The 21,051-nt window shown below is 33.0% G+C and overlaps 1 protein-coding gene across 1 annotated transcript; it reads left to right on the top strand.

The window, feature by feature from the left end:
- Positions 1-1,451: 1,451 nt before the first annotated feature.
- LOC111716522 (adenylate cyclase type 2) lies at positions 1,452-20,797 on the top strand. The gene is made up of 13 exons (XM_023492003.1): positions 1,452-1,524; positions 2,958-3,032; positions 7,465-7,529; positions 8,003-8,063; positions 9,326-9,430; positions 11,470-11,514; positions 12,589-12,672; positions 12,849-12,953; positions 13,341-13,433; positions 13,962-14,023; positions 14,841-14,922; positions 15,514-15,582; positions 18,810-20,797. The coding sequence occupies exons 2-13, from the start codon at positions 2,967-2,969 to the stop codon at positions 18,894-18,896; spliced, it is 924 nt and encodes a 307-aa protein (XP_023347771.1). The 5' UTR covers positions 1,452-1,524; positions 2,958-2,966; the 3' UTR covers positions 18,897-20,797.
- Positions 20,798-21,051: the final 254 nt, after the last annotated feature.

The following is a 21,051-nucleotide window of genomic DNA, read 5'->3' as shown; positions in this document are numbered from 1 at the left end:
GGTTGAATAGAGAATTTATGTAGGATTTAATAATGACTGTATGTAGGATAATTGGTGAATATATGCAGGATGAATAGTGAAAATATGTAGAATGAATAGAGAATATATTCAGGATGTGACGCGTAATTTTACTCCCGATGCCTATACTAATGATACAATGCAAGCAGTACAAGAAGATTTAAAACATGGTGTAAACAACAAGACGGTACGCACTGCTGTAAAAACTGGAGAAGAAACTGTACTTGATGTACAATTACGAGAGGATACTGTACTTAATTTAATCGTATTGCGCGCGAAGAGCGACGTTTTTTGTAAACCCCCTGAATTTAGTTTACCCCCATCCCCTTAGACCAGGTACTACCCCATTCATGAATTCATGCGCGATGTATATCAAATTTTCGATTTTAGTTGGGTTTGATTTTCCAATCATTTCTGGGATTAACTTCAGCTCTATCAAATAAAAGGCTTCCTTTACCACCTTTCAGCTTTCACCTTTCTTAATTTATACCCTAAAGGTTGTCCACTTCATCCACTAGACAATAAATTGAGACTTTTGATCAGTTTATAAAATAGCAAATAGCAAGTAGCAATTTAGGACATGAAAGAGGTTTGGATTTTTGGTAAGTTCTACATCAAAACTACCATGCCAATTATAAATCATATTTTCCCCTGAAAGTTAAGCGCATTACTGGAAAAAATATTGTCATACATGCACAGAGACTGCCTTGGAGCTAGTGTTTCTCATAAAATTTGTCCTAAGTCAAAAGTCAAAAAATTTCTTAGATTTTAAAATTTAATTTATTAATAATCTTGATCTTTACACATTGAATTTTGGTCCCCCTCCCCCCTGGAAGAGCTATAAATTTTATTTGACATATTGTGCAAGTACGTTACTGCATTAAAAAATCGATTTTTTGGTAAAATTTATCTATGCAACTTTGTTAAAGTTGATTGAGTAAAATTATCTTTGTCCCAAGATTCTAGGGGGTATTTAACCCCATTAACCCCCCCTCCCCTATTTACGCCCCTGGAAGGGGTACTTCTGGAAAGTATACATCCCTCCGGCTTCACAACTTTAAATTTGTAAAGCTAGACAAGAACACTCCCGTACTGTTCTAACGAGTTCCCCGATCAAAATTTGAGGTAAATCGGTCCAGGCAGGGTTACTAGTATATCCAAACAGAGAGACACACTTTTGAACGTATTGCCTCTTCTAGCATACTAGCGTAGAAATATAGGATTATTTTCCTGAAGATGTTGGGCCTGAAAGTGAAGACATTCAGAGTATTCAGAGTATTCAGAGTATTTTGTTTAAAATATCATATCTTGACTGCTTGAAGGGGAGTCCCCCCCCCCTTTCCACTCCATCCATATAAATGGAAATGATTACACCAATTTTATTATTATTTGAAGAAATAATTTAAGTAAAAAATAATATTTTATTTATTTAAGTTGGTGATAATTTTACAATTTGTATTCTACACAACAGTCTGCCAGTATCTTCGCATATATCATCATTTCAAGGTTTGATATTCTTTACAAATATTTCAAGGTTTGAGATCCTTTATAGTTATTTCAAGGTTGGCTATCCTTTATAGTTATTTCAAGGTTGGATATCCTTTATAGTTATTTTAAGGTTGGATATCCTTTACAGATATTTGAAGGTTGGTTGGATACCCTTTACAAATTTTTCTAGGTTGGATATCCTTTGCAAATATCTCAAGGTTTGATATTTTTTACAAATATTTCAAGGTTGGATATCCTTTACAAATATTTCAAGGTTGGATATGCTTTTCAAATATTTCAAGGTTGGATATTCTTTGCAAAAATTTCAATTTTAGATATTTTTTACAAATATTTCAATGTTGGATATTCTTTTCAAATATTTCAAGGTTGGATATCTTTTACAAATATTTCAAGGTTGGATATCCTTTACAAATATTTCAAGGTTGGATATCTTTTTCGAATATTTCAAGGTTGGATATTCTTTTCAAATATTTCAAGGTTGTATATTCTTGGTAATAAAATTTGATCTTCTCTTTCAAAAAAGGAATGAAATTGTGAGTTTCTTCTACAAATTGTCCATTGTTCAATATTAAAAACTTTTTTTTTCAAATAAACAAAAATATTTTTTATTTAAGAAAATATCTGAAGTGGATTTTTTATGAGAGATTATAGTTTGCAGTAGCATTTTCGGTCCCCTCCGCTGGAGTGGAGGGCATTGGAGGGAAGGTAATTTACACTCAGCACACTTATAACTTCACTGGAAAAATGGTAATTTACACTCAGGGCACTAATTACTCCATAGGAGGGATGTAAAATAACACTCCAGACAATAATTACTCCATCGGAGGGATGATAATTAACACTCAGGACACTAATTACTCTTTTGGAGGTATTATTATGAACACTCAGGACACTAATTACTCAATTGGACAAATGATCATTGACACTCAGGACACTAATTACTTCACCTGAAGAAGTAATCAGTGTTTTAAGTGCTAATTACCATCCCTCCAGTGGAGTAATTAGTGTCCTGAGTGTTATTTACCATGTATTATTATTATGTGGCGAAATTAGTGTCCTGAGTGTTGGCTGCTGCAAACTTTAATCTCTCATTTTTTATTGAATTTATGCAACAACAAAAATCATCACTTAAAATCACATTAGCAATATTTCAGAAATTGTCCATTTGGAATTTTGATTAACGCCTAATTCAATGGCACTACTAACAATAAATCACATTAGTCGATTTTTCATTTCATGACATATCATTTTTTCTCCATCATTTAAAAGAAGTTTAAAGACAAGGTGTCGAAATGTCGAAAGGTAAAATTCGTTTGTTAAATTTCAACATTTTTGAGGAAAAACCTAATTTTTTTGGAAGGTTATTTTTTTATTTATTATTCAATTTTTATATTAATAAATTTGAAAATTTTTTTCATTATTTTGCTTAGGTGATACTAATGCTCTGCAGCTGCCTCATTATAACCAGTTCCTTCCTTCAAACATCAACAAACTTATATAATTTGGTAAACTATATGTTTTTCATCAGGAGATTAAACAGCCGCAGGGTTGTTAAGCGTTTTAAAAACGATCTAAAATACGTCTGTTTTTTTTTCTATAAACGTTTGGTTCGCTTTTAAGAAAAAAAATATCATTTTCTTGAAAGAAAATCACTCGTTTTGGAAGGAAGGAGATTGTCAGGTGATCTGTGGCAGGGTGAGATCAGAGGGATTTTTATGTAGGGGTAAATTAAAATACAGGGTGTTGATGATGGTAGCTACATAAACAGAACTTATAAAGTTTCAGTTATTTTAGTTGTTTTATATAAAAATTATACACACGATATACAGCTAGATTTTTCGCATTTAAACCTCTCATAATTCTCAAGATAAATATTGATTACTCTTTGTTTGAATATTTTTGCAGATTTAGTTTCTATAAGGTCAATTTCAATTTCATTCCACAATTTAGGAAACATTGAGGACGGAAAGCTTTCTAAATTTTTGTTTAAACCCCGTTCTAATTTATATGATTTTGTTCTATTCGGTTCATCTAAAGGCTTAAACATATAGTATCCATGCATAAATGTCAGAACACAAAGTTTGTATGTATCATCAAGATTAAGAACTTTCAGTTTTGAAAATAATAGATTTGAATGTGCCTTGAAAGTACTATTATTAACCGCTCTGATTGCCTTTTTTTGCAAAGATATGATGAACGTTCTTTTCAAACTTCTCTAAAATGCGTGACATATGTCCGAAATGTGTTATGTCTGGCCAAAATGCGTTATATATGTCTGAAATGTGTTATGTCTGGCCAAAATGCGTGACATATGTCCGAAATGTGTTATGTCTGGCCAAAATGCGTGATATATGTCCGAAATGTGTTATGTCTGGCCAAAATGCGCGATATATGTCTGAAATGTTTTACAATACGACCGAAATGCTCGCCTGTCACCAAGTAGAATTGAAAAGTATTCAGTATTATGAAGCCAAGATTGATCAACAAAGCATGGTTGCACACACAATATATTTACATTTTAACTATATAAACGATTATTGTTGGACCAACTAGAGTTGATCTATATATAAATGATATTCGCCAGGGGTAAATATATTTACATACAAATCTTTTGATCAGATGCTTCATGCTTACTGACTCCCCCATGGAACTCCAGATCTAAGATCGCAAACGATCTGCTTTCTCTGTAGGCAAGATAAATGCCGTTCTATAGATAAGAATCCCCTTCCCTCTACACTGTTTCTCCTTTCTCCAGCATCGGCGGGTGGTGTCTATATCCCATACTGTTATGTATTTAAAACTGCAAACATATCCAGAGTTCAATACCCCTTGGGACTATATCTAGATTGTTTGGCTTTATTCTTAGATTGCATTTCTTATGTGCATCATTTCTTCCACTGGAAGCCATGAACTATGAATATGAGAGTATGAACATAGGGGATGAACCCTTGGTTGGGTTCACAATATTGCCACAAATTTGATGATATTTGCTTAAACTTGAGTTTACTCTTGTATCCAGAAAACAAGCTAACAAACTAAGATCAATCAAAAATGATAATTCTCTTTAATCATAAAACAAAATATAATAAAATATCTTGACTTTTCAGAACAATTAAAAAAGAAAATATTGACTCACCTCTTGTAATTGTTAAATTTCTTTGGATTGTTGTTTTCTATATTTCAGATGAATCATCTCACAGAAGAAGGGGGGGGGGGAGCTGCTTAACATGCACCTCAAGTAAACTTCACCAATTGCTGTTTGTTTGAAAAATAAAAAATAATTGAAAATAGAATAAATTGTTTGTCGAGAACATTTGGGAGTTCCCTGGGGACTTGTTGCAAACCGGGGTAAACCAAGAATAACGAGACCAAGGAGAAAAACAAACTAAATATCAAAATGAAGAAACTTGTCTGTTTTGTGGGAAAAAATGTTCTACCAAAAAGAAATTGAAAGAGGACAGAGGTCAAAGGAATTGAGTCTTTGTAACAAAATCAATTATTTAAACCCCAATATCTTTAGAACCCGTTATTGTAAACCTTTGATATTTCAAACTCTGATTATTTGATTTAACAGAATTCATAGTTTGAAATATCTAAGGTCTACAACATTTGGTTCCAAAGATATTGTGATTAGAAAATCAGGGTTTGTTGCAAAGACTCAATTCCTTTAAAGAATTTGAGCCGCGGTTTAAATTTTAGCCGCGGCTTGGTTTCACTTAAAATTGTATTAAGCCGGTGTTCAATTTAAACCGGGTTTTGGGTGATTCAAGCCGCGACTTAAATTCTTTAAATTCGGCCTCAGATTATCAAACAGTGGCTTGAGAATTTTTTGATCAAGCTGAGAATATTGACACACACTAATAATATCAAGATGAGATAATTGGCACACACACTTATGTTATCAAGATGAGAGAATTCGCACACACTAATAATATCAAGATGAGAGAATTGGCACACACTAATAATATCAAGTTGATAGGATAGTCTAACACTAATAATATCAAACTAATAAAATTGACTCTCACTAATATTATCAAAATGGGAGAATTGGCTAATATTAAGATGATAGCATTGACTAACACTGATAATATCAAGATGAGAGGATTGGCTGACACTAATAATATCAAGCTGAAAGAATTGGCTAACACTGATAATATCAAGATGAGAGGATTGGCTGACACTAATAATATCAAGATGAGAGAATTGGCTAACACTAATAATATCAAGATGAGAGAATTGGCTAACACTAATAATATCAAGATGAGAGAATTGTGGAGTCTAAACACGTTTATTAATTGTGAACCCATTTCAAAAGTTAAGCAAAGAATATTTCATATAAAGAATTAGTGACTTTCGTTAACAATTAATTGTCATTCTTTTCAGAAGTTTTAATGTATATAAAAACGTCTTAGGACTCTCCGACAGTTTAACCTTCTCATCCCTAATTAGATCGTAAGAATCTTTTCATTATAAAATTCGTAAACCATTGTAATAATTATAAATCATTATACATTTATTTTTTTTAGGAAATAAAGAGTTTTCTGCATTATAGATTTTGATTTGAGGGTTATTCCGTTGTCTCTCTGTTCATCGTCAGAATCTTGTTCCTATCCGGCAACAAAACTATATACTGTTTATATAGTGCAAAACTGCAGCTAATGCAGATAGGATCAGAGTTCAGAATATGCAAATTATGAAAATTATGCAAATTATACAAAGTATGCAAAGTATTCTTAATTCATCAGAATACAAGGAAGCTTAGAAAAGTTTGAAAACATTTTCTTAAAATGTTTAATTTATGTCTAATTAATGAACTGGCTATAAAATCAATTATATATAATCAAAATATATATCTAAATAATCAATTTAGTATTTAATCAAAAAAGAAACTTACATCCTCATAAATAGATAAACTTCTTTTTAGAGTTTTGCCAGAAAACTCTTAAATAAGATTTGCTATGCATTGCATTGCACAGATGTGCAAAGTTAAAGTGGAGAGAAAATATAACTATGCACAATTTTGTCTCCTTCTATTTGATTAAAAATCAGCGCGGATTAAAAAGATGCTTAAAAATGCCCGTTTTTCATAGAACCTACATATTTTTCACACTCCATAAAGCTTTTTTTTTACTTTTTTTTTAACATTATAAATAAATCTATAATTTTTATTTCTAAAAGTTGTTAGTTCATCGTCGAAAAATACTAACAATCCACCACTAATTTAAATATAGTGTAAACAATAAATATGTAACTTTCCTTATCCTTTCCTTTTCCTTTTATTTCTATTTTTATATTTTTTTACAATTGGGGGGAAATATTCCCACAACCTCTACTTTTAGAGGTTTTTAAATATTTTCTCCTGAAACACTTTATTTTGTATGTTTTTGTTATATTTCACAAATAAATAATTTTTTACTTTTACTTTTTTTTTAAAATTTCAAATACATCGTGCTTTTGCAGGTTGAATGGTTTAAAAGTAAGATTTCCACCAACAGTAAAGATTATCATAAATTTTCGCAGAGATTTACAATGTATTAGGAGCTAAAATAAATTTTACAAAACCCGGCGCGAAATATGCGCAATTCTGTGCAAATAACTATTGCCAAATCATTGGCTGGTTATATTTGCGTAATTAGTGTATTATAGTCTCCATTTTGATTTGCGTATGATTGCGTAAAATTCGTTTAACATAGCATATTTTATCATGCATATCAGAATTTGCGTGGAATTCCGTACGAAAAGTGAAATTTGCACGAAAATTTGTATAAATAACAAGCTGAGTGGTGCAAATATTTCAACGGAAAATGTGTAATTTTGAATATTTGTACTAAAATGTAATTATTTCCATAATTTCTAGTTTTAATTTAGGCATCTGCACCAACACTTACTGATAATGATAATATTTTTATCGAAATATATGTCTTTTTTTCTGTTTAGGTATTACTATGGATCCCCCTCCTGGTTCTTATAACACTAGATAGAGACCAAGATCTTACTTCTAGGAACAGAATCAAAATAAACTGCAAATCATTGTTGCTACTTTATCAATTTCAAGTGCACGTGATCTATGCAAAGCTAACATTGAAAGCTTTTTTCTGATGCATTGAATTGAAATGTTTTTGTTTCTTTAAACTGAATTTTTTGTTTTGCGGTTTCAAAAGAGACTTGCGCATTCCTTGTTTATAAGAAGCAAAGGAGAAACGCAAACACTTTTCAAGTCAGAAAAACGACGGTTTCTACCATATTTGCATAGCCATCTTTGCATGGAGGGTAACTTAAAACTACGCATACAGAGCTCGAGCCATATAATTCCTTAAACCTGACTTAAAGACCCAATGAAGTTGATGATGTTGATTTTGACGTTGATGTTGTTGTTGATGTTGATGTTGATGTTGATGTTGATGTTGATGTTGATGTTGATGTTGATGTTGATGTTGATGTTGATGTTGATGTTGATGTTGATGATGTTGTGAAGGATGGAGTGGATGTGGAGGGAGACGTTGAGGGGTGAGGAAGAGGAAGTGGAGACTATGCAGGTCTATAACCTATTTATAAACTTTATATCCTTCTTCAAACATTTATTTCCCCGCCTAACTTTACGAAATCAGTTCTCAAATTTAAATTTAGTTTTAATGTGTTTAGAAATTTACTGTTTTGTGTAAGAGGCATGACTTTATTGTTATGAAAATATCAGAAACAATAGATTTTTATAGTAAAAAACAACAATAAAGAGGGATGTCAAATTTGAGATTCCTTTCCCCTTCAAGTATTAGGATTAGGATTAGTTTTCTTTAAAAGAAATCCATAATGTTTTTTTTTTCAAATCCTGGTACAAAAAGGTTTTAAAGAACTGTAATGGAAAACAAAAATATTAGACACTAGATAGGGAACCAACGAGGTTATAGTGTATAGAGTGATGATGTGCGCTAATCCTTTACTAATCCATAAACTAGACCGAGAGCGAACTGCATATTTTTATTATAAGTTGATTCTGGTCTAACCTATGGTATATCAATATTAGTAAACAGTTGTAAGTGTACAGTACACTAACTGAGCACACAGGTAGAGAACTATCATTCCCCTGTTGGGAACCCACAGGGGGTCATAGTTAGTCCCACTGATTACCCGCGCTTTGTCATAAATTACGATTCTAACTATTTTTCCTCGATAAAAGTCGATACATTCAATTTAGAATATCAAAACCAATATAAGAAGATTCCCGAGGTCCTCCCGAGGTTCCCAATCAAAATTTGAGGCATATTGGTCCAGGAGTTCCCTAGTTATGATCTGACAAACAAACAAACAGATAAACAGAGATTACAACTTTTTATATATAGATGTGTTAGCCATAGCTAACTCAACAACTGGACCAATCTGGATGAGTTTTTGTTGAGGAAACCCATGGTTACCCCGGGGGTAAATAGGCTAAAAAATTCCAATTATTTTTATAAAAATATTTTTCTTTATTCGAAATTTTTTTTATTTTACGGGCAACGCCGGGTAACTAATCTAGCATAGATTAAAACATTTAATTGATATCCCTTTTCCTTTATCAAATTAAATCTTATTCTTGCTGTAGTTAATGATGGACAATTGGAGTTAATTGAAAGAGACACTGGATCAATTTCAAATAAAAAAATGCAATCACCTTCATATCTCAAAAAGTCATTGTTTCTAAAAAGCTTTATTATAAATTATTATAAATAAAAAATTATATTTAAATTGAAGTCCAATTTTATGATTATCTAAACCTTCTTTATAATTGTGTGATGAGTCCCTTACACTGTATTTTGTTCAGGGCATTAACAGAGTGTTACTTGAGAACCTTCTGCCGGCTCATGTAGCTTCACATTATCTTAGCATTATCAAGGGAAATGGAACAGAAGAACTTTATTCTCATAGGGTGAGAATACATACAGGGTGTCCAAGTAACATAAGATCATAACAGGGTGTCCTGGAAACATAAGCTCATAACAGGGTGTCCTGGTAACAAAACCACTCAACAGGGTATCCTGGTAGCACAAACGTGCACAACAGGGTGTCCTGGTAACACAACCACACAATGCAGGGTGTCCTGGTAACACAACCACACAGCAGGGTATCCTGGTAACACAACCACTCAACAGGGTGTCCTGGTAACACAACCACACAACAGGATGTCCTGGTAACACAAGCTCATAACAGGGTGTCATGACTCATGGTAACAAAAACTCATAACAGGGTGTTCTGGTAACAAGCTCATAACAGGGTGTCCTGGTAACACAACCACTCAACAGGGTGTCCAGGTAACAAAACCACACAACAGGGTGTCTTGGTAATACAATCTCACAACAGGGTTGCCTGGTAACACACACAAACAACAGGGTGGCCCGGTAACATAGCCACACAATGGGGTATCCTGGTAACATAACCACACAACGGGTCTCCTGCAGTAACACAACCACACATCAGGGTGTCCTGGCAACATAAACACATAACAGGGTGTCCTGGTAACACAACCGCACAACAGGGTGTCCTGGTATCACAACCACACAACAGGGTGTCTTATGATTAATACCTAGAATTTTGGTAATGGTTTTTATTGTAAAATTATTTTATAATCTAGAATCAATGATATCCGTAACTCTTTAATTCTTATATAACCTGTGGAGTGTGGATCCATGATATCGTAACTCTTTAATTCCTATATAATCTGTGGATCAATGATATCCGTAACTCTTTAATTCCTATATAATCTAAGGGTCAATCTTAACTGTATCTCTGTAATTCTTTTATAATCTGTGGATCAATGATATCTGTAACTCTATAATTCCCACATATCTAAAGGTCAATCTGGAACTCCATAATTTCTATGTAATCTGTCGATCGAGAATATCTGTAACTCTGTAATTATTTTATAATCCGTGTATCAATGAGAAGAAATATAAATATAAATGTTGACGGAGGAAAATATAAAATAATACTATATAGAGACTTGAGAAAACATAATCTCTTCATGTAGTCAAAAGTACACATACACTTCCTGACCCATATTACACAATATAACATGCATTTTATTGACTAGTCCGACTTGTAGCTCTTATAATGTCTCCAGTTTTCATCTTTTTATAAGATGATATAACTGCATTTCTCGAAATAAGTGAATTAACTTTTAAATTGTAATTTTCTTCATAATACCCTAATCCGTAACTTTTGAAATATATTTCTTTTTAAACGGGCTGATCCGTAAATTTTAAATTGTAATTTTTTTCAAAATGCTTAAATCCGTAAATCTTGAATTGCAATTTTCTGCAAAATGCGCTAATTTTCAACTTTGAATAAAGTTTTAAATTTCTAATTTTTTTATAACGCGCTAATCTATAAATTTTGAATTGTAATTTTCTTCAAAATGTGCTAATCCGTATAATTTTGAAATGTAATTTTCTTCAAAATGCGCTAATCATAAATTTTGAATGGTCTATAGGATTTAAGTATGTTTTTCTGGAAAAAAATCGACCAATCAGAACCCACATAATATATTTGCTCTCGATCTACATTCTTCAAATTATAAGTTCACGCTGTGGATGTCTAATTTTAAAGAAAGGTTTAACCTCTTAATTCAAATTCCTGAAATGAAAAAACTTATATTTCAACAAATATAGAAATTGATTAAAATGCCTAGGGGAGAATTCTGGATTTCTGATTTCTTTCTTTCTCCTTTTCTTTAATATTTTCCTTAATCATCGGGATTCAACTTTTCTCAGCTATCAGAAAATCTAGAAGCTATATCATTTTGTACAGCACAACTAAATTTAACATTAACACACTTGCATTTAACAAATTTTTCCCTAATTTAACTCTAAAATAGTGTGATTTGAAATATTTCTTAACATTTATTGAACAAACATACTTTACATATGTCTAACAGTTCTTTCTGTTGAATTTATATTTTCATTTGTTTAGTATGAGAATGTGAGTGTTATGTTTGCCAGTATACCAAACTATAAGGAACAAACTAATACTTCATTTTCTTTATTCATTTCAAATACTAAATACAAACTATTCCCAATAAATGGACAATTTGCTTCTCAATACAAAGAACTATCTCCTTTTCAATACAAAGAACAATCTCCTTTCCAAAACAAAGAACTATCTCCTTTTCAATACAAAGAACTATCTCCTTTTCTATAGAAAGAACAATCTCCTTTCCAATACAATGAACAAGCTCCTTTCCAATACAAAGAACAAGCTCCTTTCCAATACAAAGAACAATCTCCTTTCCAATACAAAGAACAATCTCCTTTCCAATACCAATGCAAAGAACAATCTCCTTTCCAATACAAAGAACAAGCTCCTTTCCAATACAAAGAACAATCTCCTTTCCAATACAAAAAACAGTCTCCTTTCCAATTCAAAGAAAAAGCTCCTTTCCAATACAAAGAACAAGCTTCTTTCCAATACAAAGAACAAGCTCCTTTCCAATACAAAGAAAAATCTCCTCACCAATACAAAAAACAATCTCCTCTCCGATACTAGGAACAAGCTCCTTTCCAATACAAAGTACGAATTCTTTTCCAAAACAAAGAACGAGCTCCTTTCCAATATAAAGAAAAAACACCTTTACTTTCCATTACAAAGAACTAGTGAAAAACTAACTCTGGGTTTTGATTGTTTACTGTTAAAAGGGGCCATGATCAAATGGCAGATTAACTATTTGTTCATTGTACAATATCTTGTATTTTGTTTTGTAAAATAAACATTATTGTCTCAAAAGTTTTAAGATCAACCATAGGGTCTCTCAATATACATGGGAATTAATTAATGACTCCTATATTGTCTGTGCTTAACGCGACCTTTTCTTTTGTAAATAAAGGATCAGTATTTCGTTTAAAACATGTAACACTGAAACCTAACTATATACTACTATATATAGTATAAGTCGGGTATCGAGAAATTTTTCCAAATTTCAATTTATTAAGAACAACATTATTGCTCAATAATTAATATATCCATGTGTATTGGGACACCCTGTTTTTTGCTGAGAATTTTTATTGATCAAGTATTTGAAAAATATGTTGATAGGAGTTCTACAATGAGAATGATATTAATAAGCAGGGTCTGGAATGTATCAGACTTCTTAATGAAATCATTTGTGATTTTGATCTGGTAAGCTTTATTCTTCATTTTTTTTCTAAATTCAATCTAATTGGAAAAATATATTTGTAAGTCAAAGACCAAAACTTTTTTCCGTGTTACTGTCTAATGAACAATAAATATACTTTTGATAAAAATATGCGTATTGCAAAAAAAAAATAACTTTTTAACTGCTTCTTTTTTTGAAGCTGCTGTCTAAGCCTAAGTTCAGTTGTATAGAGAAAATAAAGACTATAGGAAGCAGCTATATGGTAGCTGCAGGACTTACACCAGGGCAGTCCTGGAAAAAGGAGGTAAAATCATTAATAAACTATTTGGATTTATAGAGAAAAAAATTCTGTTTTAGGCCATTATGTTGAACATCATTCAATTTTATTCTTTCTTTTTAATTACTGTGCATACAGTAATAACAAGAAAATTCTGATTTAGAAAGGTGCATTTTAGACACCAAACACTCTTGAGTATTTCTAATATATTCTAAATCTATCTGTTTATATGTTTACATGGCAGAGAGAGTAAACAGCTAGACAGAGATGTAAAACAATGTTGTTTTAATTTATCCTAGAAATGCATATTTGACAGTGCCAGATCTAATTAAAATCAACTGATATTTAGTTTTAATCCATCGGTGTCCTTTGCAAATTAGTTCCGCCATTTTTATTTATATTTTCACTGCGCAGGCGCAACGTGAGTCCCATGTTGCCATTGTAATGGTAGAGTTTGCTCATCAGCTGATGCAACTTCTTGATAATATCAACAGGGATTCATTTCAGGTAAACCGCTTTTTTTCATATAAAGAAACTGAAACTGAAACCTGATTCTATCATAAGATTCTAAAGTAAGTCATGACTAATACCATGTCAAAATAGCTTCCTAAACTTAGCATTTTTTGTTAAAATTTCTTATTTTAATTTTGGTAAGGATGATGTTTATTTTGATCAAATTAAAGAAATCACTGTTATCCGGACGAATTTATTAAATTCATTGAAAAAATAAATATGTTGTTGCTTCAGATTCAGATACCAGGACGATATGAGACCATTGGAGTTAAAAACGAGTTTTATCATTTGCATAGGATGCATTGATACATAGATGCATAGACTTATATAAGAAAATATATACACGTTTCAACAATGATTTAGGACTGAAATTTGAAGAGAATTCAATATTGCAGGACTTAATACCGTTTAATTACAGAACATGATTGAATCAAAACTAATGACAATAAGACACCAATGAATCCGGCCTATGTATAGTCCTTTATGCATTATTATTAATTGTCATAAAATAGTATTGTCTAGGTATTTTTACTACGGGTTGGAGCCAGCACTGGGCCTGTTGTAGCAGGTGTCGTTGGAGCCAGGTAACAATATTATTAGGTGTAGTTGGAGCCAGGTAACAATATTATTAGGTGTAGTTGGAGCCAGGTGACAATATTATAAGGTGTAGTTGGAGCCAGGTAACAATATTATTAGGTGTAGTTGGAGCCAGGTAACAATATTATTAGGTGTAGTTGGAGCCAGGTAACAATATTATTAGGTGTAGTTGGAGCCAGGTAATAATATTATTAGGTGTAGTTGGAGTAAGGTAAAAATATTATTAGGTGCAGTTGGAGCCAGGTAACAATATTATAAGGTGTAGTTGAAGTAAAATAACAATATTATTAGGTGTTGTTGGAGCCATGGATAACAATATTATTAGGTGTTGTTGGAGCCAGGTAACAATATTATAAGGTGTTGTTGGAGCCAGATAATAATATTATTAGGCGCAGTTGGTGACAGGTAATAATATTATTAGGTGTTGTTGGAGCCAGGTAACAATATTATTAGGTGTAGTTTGAGTAAGGTAACAACATTATAAGTTGTAGTTGGAGTAAGGTAACAAGATTATTAGGTGTAGTTGGAGCCAGGTAACATTATTATTAGGTATAGTTGGAGTCATGTAACAGTATTATAATATATAGTTGGAATAAGGTCACAATATTATTAGATGTTGTTGGACCCAGGTAACAATATTATTAGGTGTAGTTGGAGCCAGGTAACAAACCCTAAAAGATATTTGCCCTCAGCGGAAGCATATATATTGTCTGGGGAAAACCATGACTCATTGCCCAGGTATTTATCCAGTTTTCTCAGAATGAATGAATATGAATTTGAATTAATTACATATTGCGTTTATAGGAAGCCTCAGTATGATATCTGGGGAAACACTGTTAATGTGGCCAGCAGGATGGAAACCACAGGACAGATGGGTAGAATACAGGTTAATAATACCACACAGGACTGATGGGTAGAATACAGGTTAATAATACCACACAGGACAGACGGGTAGAATACAGGTTAATAATACCACAGGACAGATGGGTAGAATACAGGTTAATAATACCACAAGACAGATGGGTAGAATACAGTTTAATAATATCACAGGACAGATGGGTAGAATACAGGTTAATAATACCACACAGGACAGATGGCTAGAATACAGGTTAATAATACCACACAGGACAGATGGGTAGAATACAGGTTAATATACCACACAGGACAGATGTGTAGAGTACAGGTTAATAATACCACAGGACAGATGGGTAGAATACAGGTTAATAATACCACAGGACAGATGGGTAGAATACAAGTTAATAATACCACAAAGGACAGATGGGTAGAATACAGATTAATAATACCACACAGGACAGATGGGTAGAATACAGATTAATAATACCACAGGACAGAATACAGGTCTAAGTTCTATTACTTATCTTCATAAATTTTTCTTAAAGACAATATTTACAATTTTTTAAAGTAAATGTTTGGTTGTCAACTTGTCAGTATAAATAAGAAACCAACATTATTCCAGGTCACGGAGAGCTTTGCTGACAAAATAAAGGATTCAGGGATAACATGCAGCTTCAGGGGAAAAATACAGGTTAGAAGGTTATCAAGGGCAAACGCAGGTCAGGGAGGTTTCAGGGGCAAAATCAGGTTAGTGAGGTTATCAGGGGTAAACACAGGTTAGTGAGGTTATCAGGGGCAAACACAGGTTAGGGAGGTTTCAGGGGCAAACACAGGTCAGTGAGGTTATCAGGGGCAAACCCAGGTTAGGGAGGTTTCAGTGGCAAAATCAGGTTAGTGAGGTTATCAGGGAAAAACCCAGGTTAGTGAGGTTATCAGGGGAAAACACAGGTTAGGGAGGTTTCAGGGGCAAACACAGGTTATGGAGGTTTCAGGGGCAAACACAGGTTAGGGAGATTTCTGGGGCAAACACAGGTTAGTGAGGTTATCAGGGGCAAACACAGGTTAGGGAGTGTTCAATGGCAAACACAGGTTAGGGAGGTTTCAGGGGCAAACACAGGTTAGGGAGGTTATCAGTGGCAAACACAGGTTAGGGAGGTTTCAGGGGAAAACACAGGTTAGGGAGGTTATCAGGGACAAACACAGGTTAGGGAGGTTTCAGGGGCAAACACAGGTTAGTGAGGTTATCAGGGGTAAACACAGGTTAGGAAGATTTCAGGGGCAAACACAGGTTAGGGAGGTTATCAGGAGAAAAAACAGGTTAGGAGGTTTCAGGGGCAAACACAGGTTAGGGAGGTTTCAGGAGCAAACACAGGTTAGGGAGGTTTAAGGGGCAAACACAGTTTATGGAGGTTTCAGGGGCAAACACAGGTTAGGGAGGTTTCAGGAGCAAACACAGGTTAGGGAGTGTTCAATGGCAAACACAGGTTAGGGAGGTTTCAGTGGCAAACACAGGTTAGTGAGGTTATCAGGGGCAAACACAGGTTAGGGAGGTTTCAGGGGCAAACACAGGTTAGGGAGGTTATCAGGAGAAAAAACAGGTTAGGAGGTTATCAAGGGCAAACTCAGGTTAGGGAGGTTTCAGGGGCAAAATCAGGTTAGGGGATTTCAGAGGCCAAAAAAAGGTTAGGGGAAATGCTTCCTAAGACAAACGATGTTATCTTTCACATATGTGAATCAGACCTGTACAATTAACTGAATGGTTACTTGACAATACAGTTCCTTTTAATAGTAAGAGTGTGACTTTAATTATGACTCTTTAGTTGTTGGTTAAATATAAATTCTTGTCTTTGTCTTTTAAACATACTTTGTAACTAACCCTGGATAGGTTTTGAAGATTTTACAATAATCCTCAGTCTGGATCTGTTAAGTGGGTTGAAAACAAAGCTTGTGATAAGTTTATCAGAAGAAAATAAAATATTTAATTAAAGAATTTTGCATTATTCAAAGAATTGTTGACGGCTAGATAAATACGTAAACATCTATTCAAAGCAAGCACGTGTACGTTTTGTTTTGGATTTTTGAAAGCTCATAAATCTGTAGTTTTAGAAACCGAATAGAACTATTTAAAGGGAGTGATCAGTAATGTTTGAACTGAAAATGTAGTATTGTGGGGAAATTGTTTTAGGATAAATTTGTGACATATAAAACGTTTTAATGATGTATAATTAGTGAATTTGAGCGCAATGTCGACGTTCAAAATCATCCTTTTGGGTAGTTATTTTTTGAGAATAGTTTTTTTAATTATTAAATAACATCGACAAAAAATGGGTAATTTCCTAGTATACGATTTTTGGACCCCCCCCCACCCCCCCCCTCCTATCAATTTTTTACATTCGGCCCAGAAAGTGTCTTAACTAACCTAACCCGTGGCCGCAGCGCTCGGCCCCCTAGCCCATCCTAGCCGCAGCGCTCGGCCCAGAAAGTATCTTAACCTAACCTAACCCTAAATAACAAAAAAATAAAGGTCATGTACAAAATTGATAGGAGGGGGGGGGGGTGGTGGGGGGTCCAAAAATCGTATACTAGGACAGACCCAAAAAATGTATCAAAAATTAGATAGTAAACTAAATAGATGTTTAAGAAAATATTTCAATAGTCAATAAATCAGTGTTAGAATTAATTATTTCTTTTTCTTCATTCTATTGAATTTCTTGTTCTTAACAAATTGGTTCGCAGATGTCGTTTCTTTTCAATAAAAATTCCAGAAAATCTACCTAAAATGTTTGTGAACAATGAGCCATTACAGAAACTAATAACCGAATAAGATTACTTATTTTCGATGACAAGTTAATTTTATTTTCTCGACCTATTCCTTATATATCATTTAAACGTTTTATTTGTCGCTAATTAATCCTAACAAAATTCTTCACAATACTACATTCTCAGTTCAACTACCATACATTGCCGGTCACTCCCTTTAGGACCGTAGTTCTGTGGTAAAATATTTCAAAATTAGTTCAAATAAAATTTAAATTTAGACATTTTTTCTAAAGAGAGGTTTAGATAAGTAGGCTGTTGTGAATTTGCTTCTGTAGAAAGAACACGATCAAAGCGAATTTTCATAATTAATTTGATTTAAATACGTTTTAAGAAAACATTCTTTGTGTCTTTTGAAAACGAAAGAATATTGTGTTTAAAACTGAAAAGTATAGTTTCGTTTACACTTTCTACTTTTAAAAGCAGTCACTTTCAAAACTAAAACTTAAATATTTGTTTTTACAATGTTTTTCAAAAAAGTGAACAGTGCCCATCTCTAAATGTAAGCCTCACCCCCCTCAGCCAGTTTTTTTATAAAATAATCCTTGAGTAAAACCTCTCTGAAACTTTAATAAGATTTGGGAGTTAGTGTTAAACTTTTTAAATTGAAGCCTTCGTTTCCTCTCCGCATTTTCAACTTGCGGCATTGTAATCTTTTAATTTTAATCAATTGAAATTATGAAAAAAGTATAAAACCTATTACAAGGACTGTGAGCGTAATTGATTCACATTGGTACCCTTGAATCCTTTTTACTGATCAATAAATCAAAAATCTTGTCATTTTTCTTGGGTTAAAAGCAATCAATTCTGATAATTTCTAAATGTTTTTTTGCATTAGAAATGCGATATTCATTTTCGAAAATAAACCAAAAGTGAAAATTTCAGTTTTCAAAATTAATATCAATGATATTTAGATCATCGTACATTAAGTAATTTTTACAGATCAATAAAAATAGGCAAATATAAATTTTCAGAAACAAGGATATTTTCGACATTTCGTCTTAAAGGGTACCGTTTATATAATGAAATGAAGGGTCGTTAAAGGGTCTATGTTTACACTGGGCGGACAGTCCCTTTAATATCTAACATGTTTGTTTTCAGGTGAAAGGAAAGGGATCCCTACCAACCTACTGGATAGATAAACCTTCAAAACTGAATATTGGAGGCATGCTAAACACATCATTTTAACTGTATATTGGAGGCGTTCTAAATACATCATTTTAACTGAATATTGGAGGCGTCCTAAATACATCATTTTAACTGTATATTGGAGGCGTCCTAAACACATCTTTTTAACTGAATATTGGAGGCGTGCTAAACACATCATTTTAACTGAATATTGGAGGCGTCCTAAACACATCTTTTAACTGAATATTGGAGGCGTCCTAAACACATCTTTTAAATGAATATTGGAGGCGTCCTAAACACATCTTTTTACTGAATATTGGAGCCGTCCTAAACACATTATTTTAAATGAATATTGGAGGCGTCCTAGACACATCTTTTAACTGAATATTGGAGGCGTCCTAAACACATCTTTTAACTGAATATTGGAGGCGTCCTAAACACATCTTTTAAATGAATATTGGAGGCGTCCTAAACACATCTTTTTACTGAATATTGGAGCCGTCCTAAACACATTATTTTAACTGAATATTGGAGGCGTCCTAAACACATCTTTTAACTGAATATTGGAGGCATCCTAAACACATCTTTTAACTGAATATTGGAGGCGTCCTAAACACATATTTTAAACTGTATATTGGAGGCGTCCTAAACACATCTTTTAAACTGCATATTGGTGGCGTCCTAAACACATCTTTTTAACTGCATATTGGTGGCGTCCTAAACACATCTTTTTAACTGTATATTGGAGGCGTCCTAAACACATCTTTTAAACTGTATATTGGAGGCGTCCTAAACACATCTTTTTAATTGCATATTGGTGGCGTCCTAAACACATCTTTTTATCTGAATATTGGAGGCGTCCTAAACACATATTTTTAACTGTATATTGAAGGCGTCCTAAACGCATGTTTTAACTAAATATTGGAGGCGTCCTAAACACATCTTTTTAACTGTATATTGGAGGCGTCCTAAACGCATGTTTTAACTGAATATTGGAGGTGTAACTACAGGGTTACCCTAAACCGGCCTAAAACTTGGAAATCAGAATTGGCATTGTTAGAAAAAAATAAGTTTCTAAGATAATCATATTTTTGTACAGTTTAGTACAGTTTGTTCTTTGCTTGTTTTTGTTATCAAAAAGTATTATTCTATTAACATTCCAGCTTTGTAAATCTTAAACGGACTAAAGATTTAATCTCAAGTGACCTTCCACATAGAGTAGAGAGATTCACAGTTGTAGATCTTTCTTAATCTAAATCTAAATCTCTTAAAACTTAAGTTTACAGTATATGCTTAATGCAATATTCCCCATGCATGCATGGCAGTTGATCGAAGTCGTCATCAATGTTCAATCTGAATAAGGACTTTATCATCATCAATATAGTCAGATACCTATCTCCTATACAATACATCAATCTATTTATACTTTACTTGATTGTCTATTTGTCTGTCTGTTTGTGTTCAATAACGTCCAAACGGGTGAACCGATATCGGGCAAAATTTTGGGACCTCACATGACCTCTGGGAAGGTTTAGGGATGCTCAAAATTACACAAATTTGTATTTTGAAATGCACAAAAAACATCATAAAATTAGCGTTCTTTTTTTGATTATGTTTTATAATGTACAAAAAGGTACAAAAAAAGATGCTCACAAATAGAGCCAAAATTAAAAGTTGAAATAGAAGATGGGCGCAAAGCACTTCCAAGCCTAGTTCTATTTATACTTTATCTGTTGGGGTGTCTGTATCTTTGTATCCAATAAACTTCTGATTGGGCCCACATTTTGTACATTTTGTCTGGTACTTTTCACAATTGAAATAGAACATGGGCGCGAGGCGCCCTAAAAGTCTAATATTCTGTACATGTAATACATATCCTATACATGTAATACAAATCCTATAGATGTGATACATATTCTATACATGTTGTTAATATCAAATAAATGTGCTTTATATCATAAGATTGTAATTCATATCCTTTAAATGTAAAACATCCTCTCTACATGTAAATCGTATCAAATGATTGCAATTTTTATCGTTGAAATGTAATAGATACATAATCTACAAAACTATTCATATCCTATTTATATAATGGATATTTATTTAATAATGTGTACATATCCTTTAAATGTAATGCAAATGTTACAATCAATTGTTACACCTGTTAAAATTAGACGTAATTTGTTTCCTACATATTAGAGATGTCAACGTTTTG

This window comes from Eurytemora carolleeae, unplaced genomic scaffold (assembly GCF_000591075.1).
Source record: "Eurytemora carolleeae unplaced genomic scaffold, Eaff_2.0 scaffold836, whole genome shotgun sequence".
NCBI lineage: Eukaryota > Metazoa > Arthropoda > Copepoda > Calanoida > Temoridae > Eurytemora > Eurytemora carolleeae.
This window is presented reverse-complemented; position numbering and strand designations above follow the sequence as displayed.

Excerpts from the sequence above, each read along its gene's own strand:
- LOC111716522 (XM_023492003.1), top strand. The coding sequence starts at position 2,967 with ATGCTCTGCAGCTGCCTCATTATAACCAGTTCCTTCCTTCAAACATCA. Across the intron at positions 11,515-12,588 it reads CCAGTATACCAAACTATAAG|GAGTTCTACAATGAGAATGA; the intron begins GAACAAACTAAT and ends ATATGTTGATAG. Across the intron at positions 14,024-14,840 it reads GCAGGTGTCGTTGGAGCCAG|GAAGCCTCAGTATGATATCT; the intron begins GTAACAATATTA and ends TTGCGTTTATAG.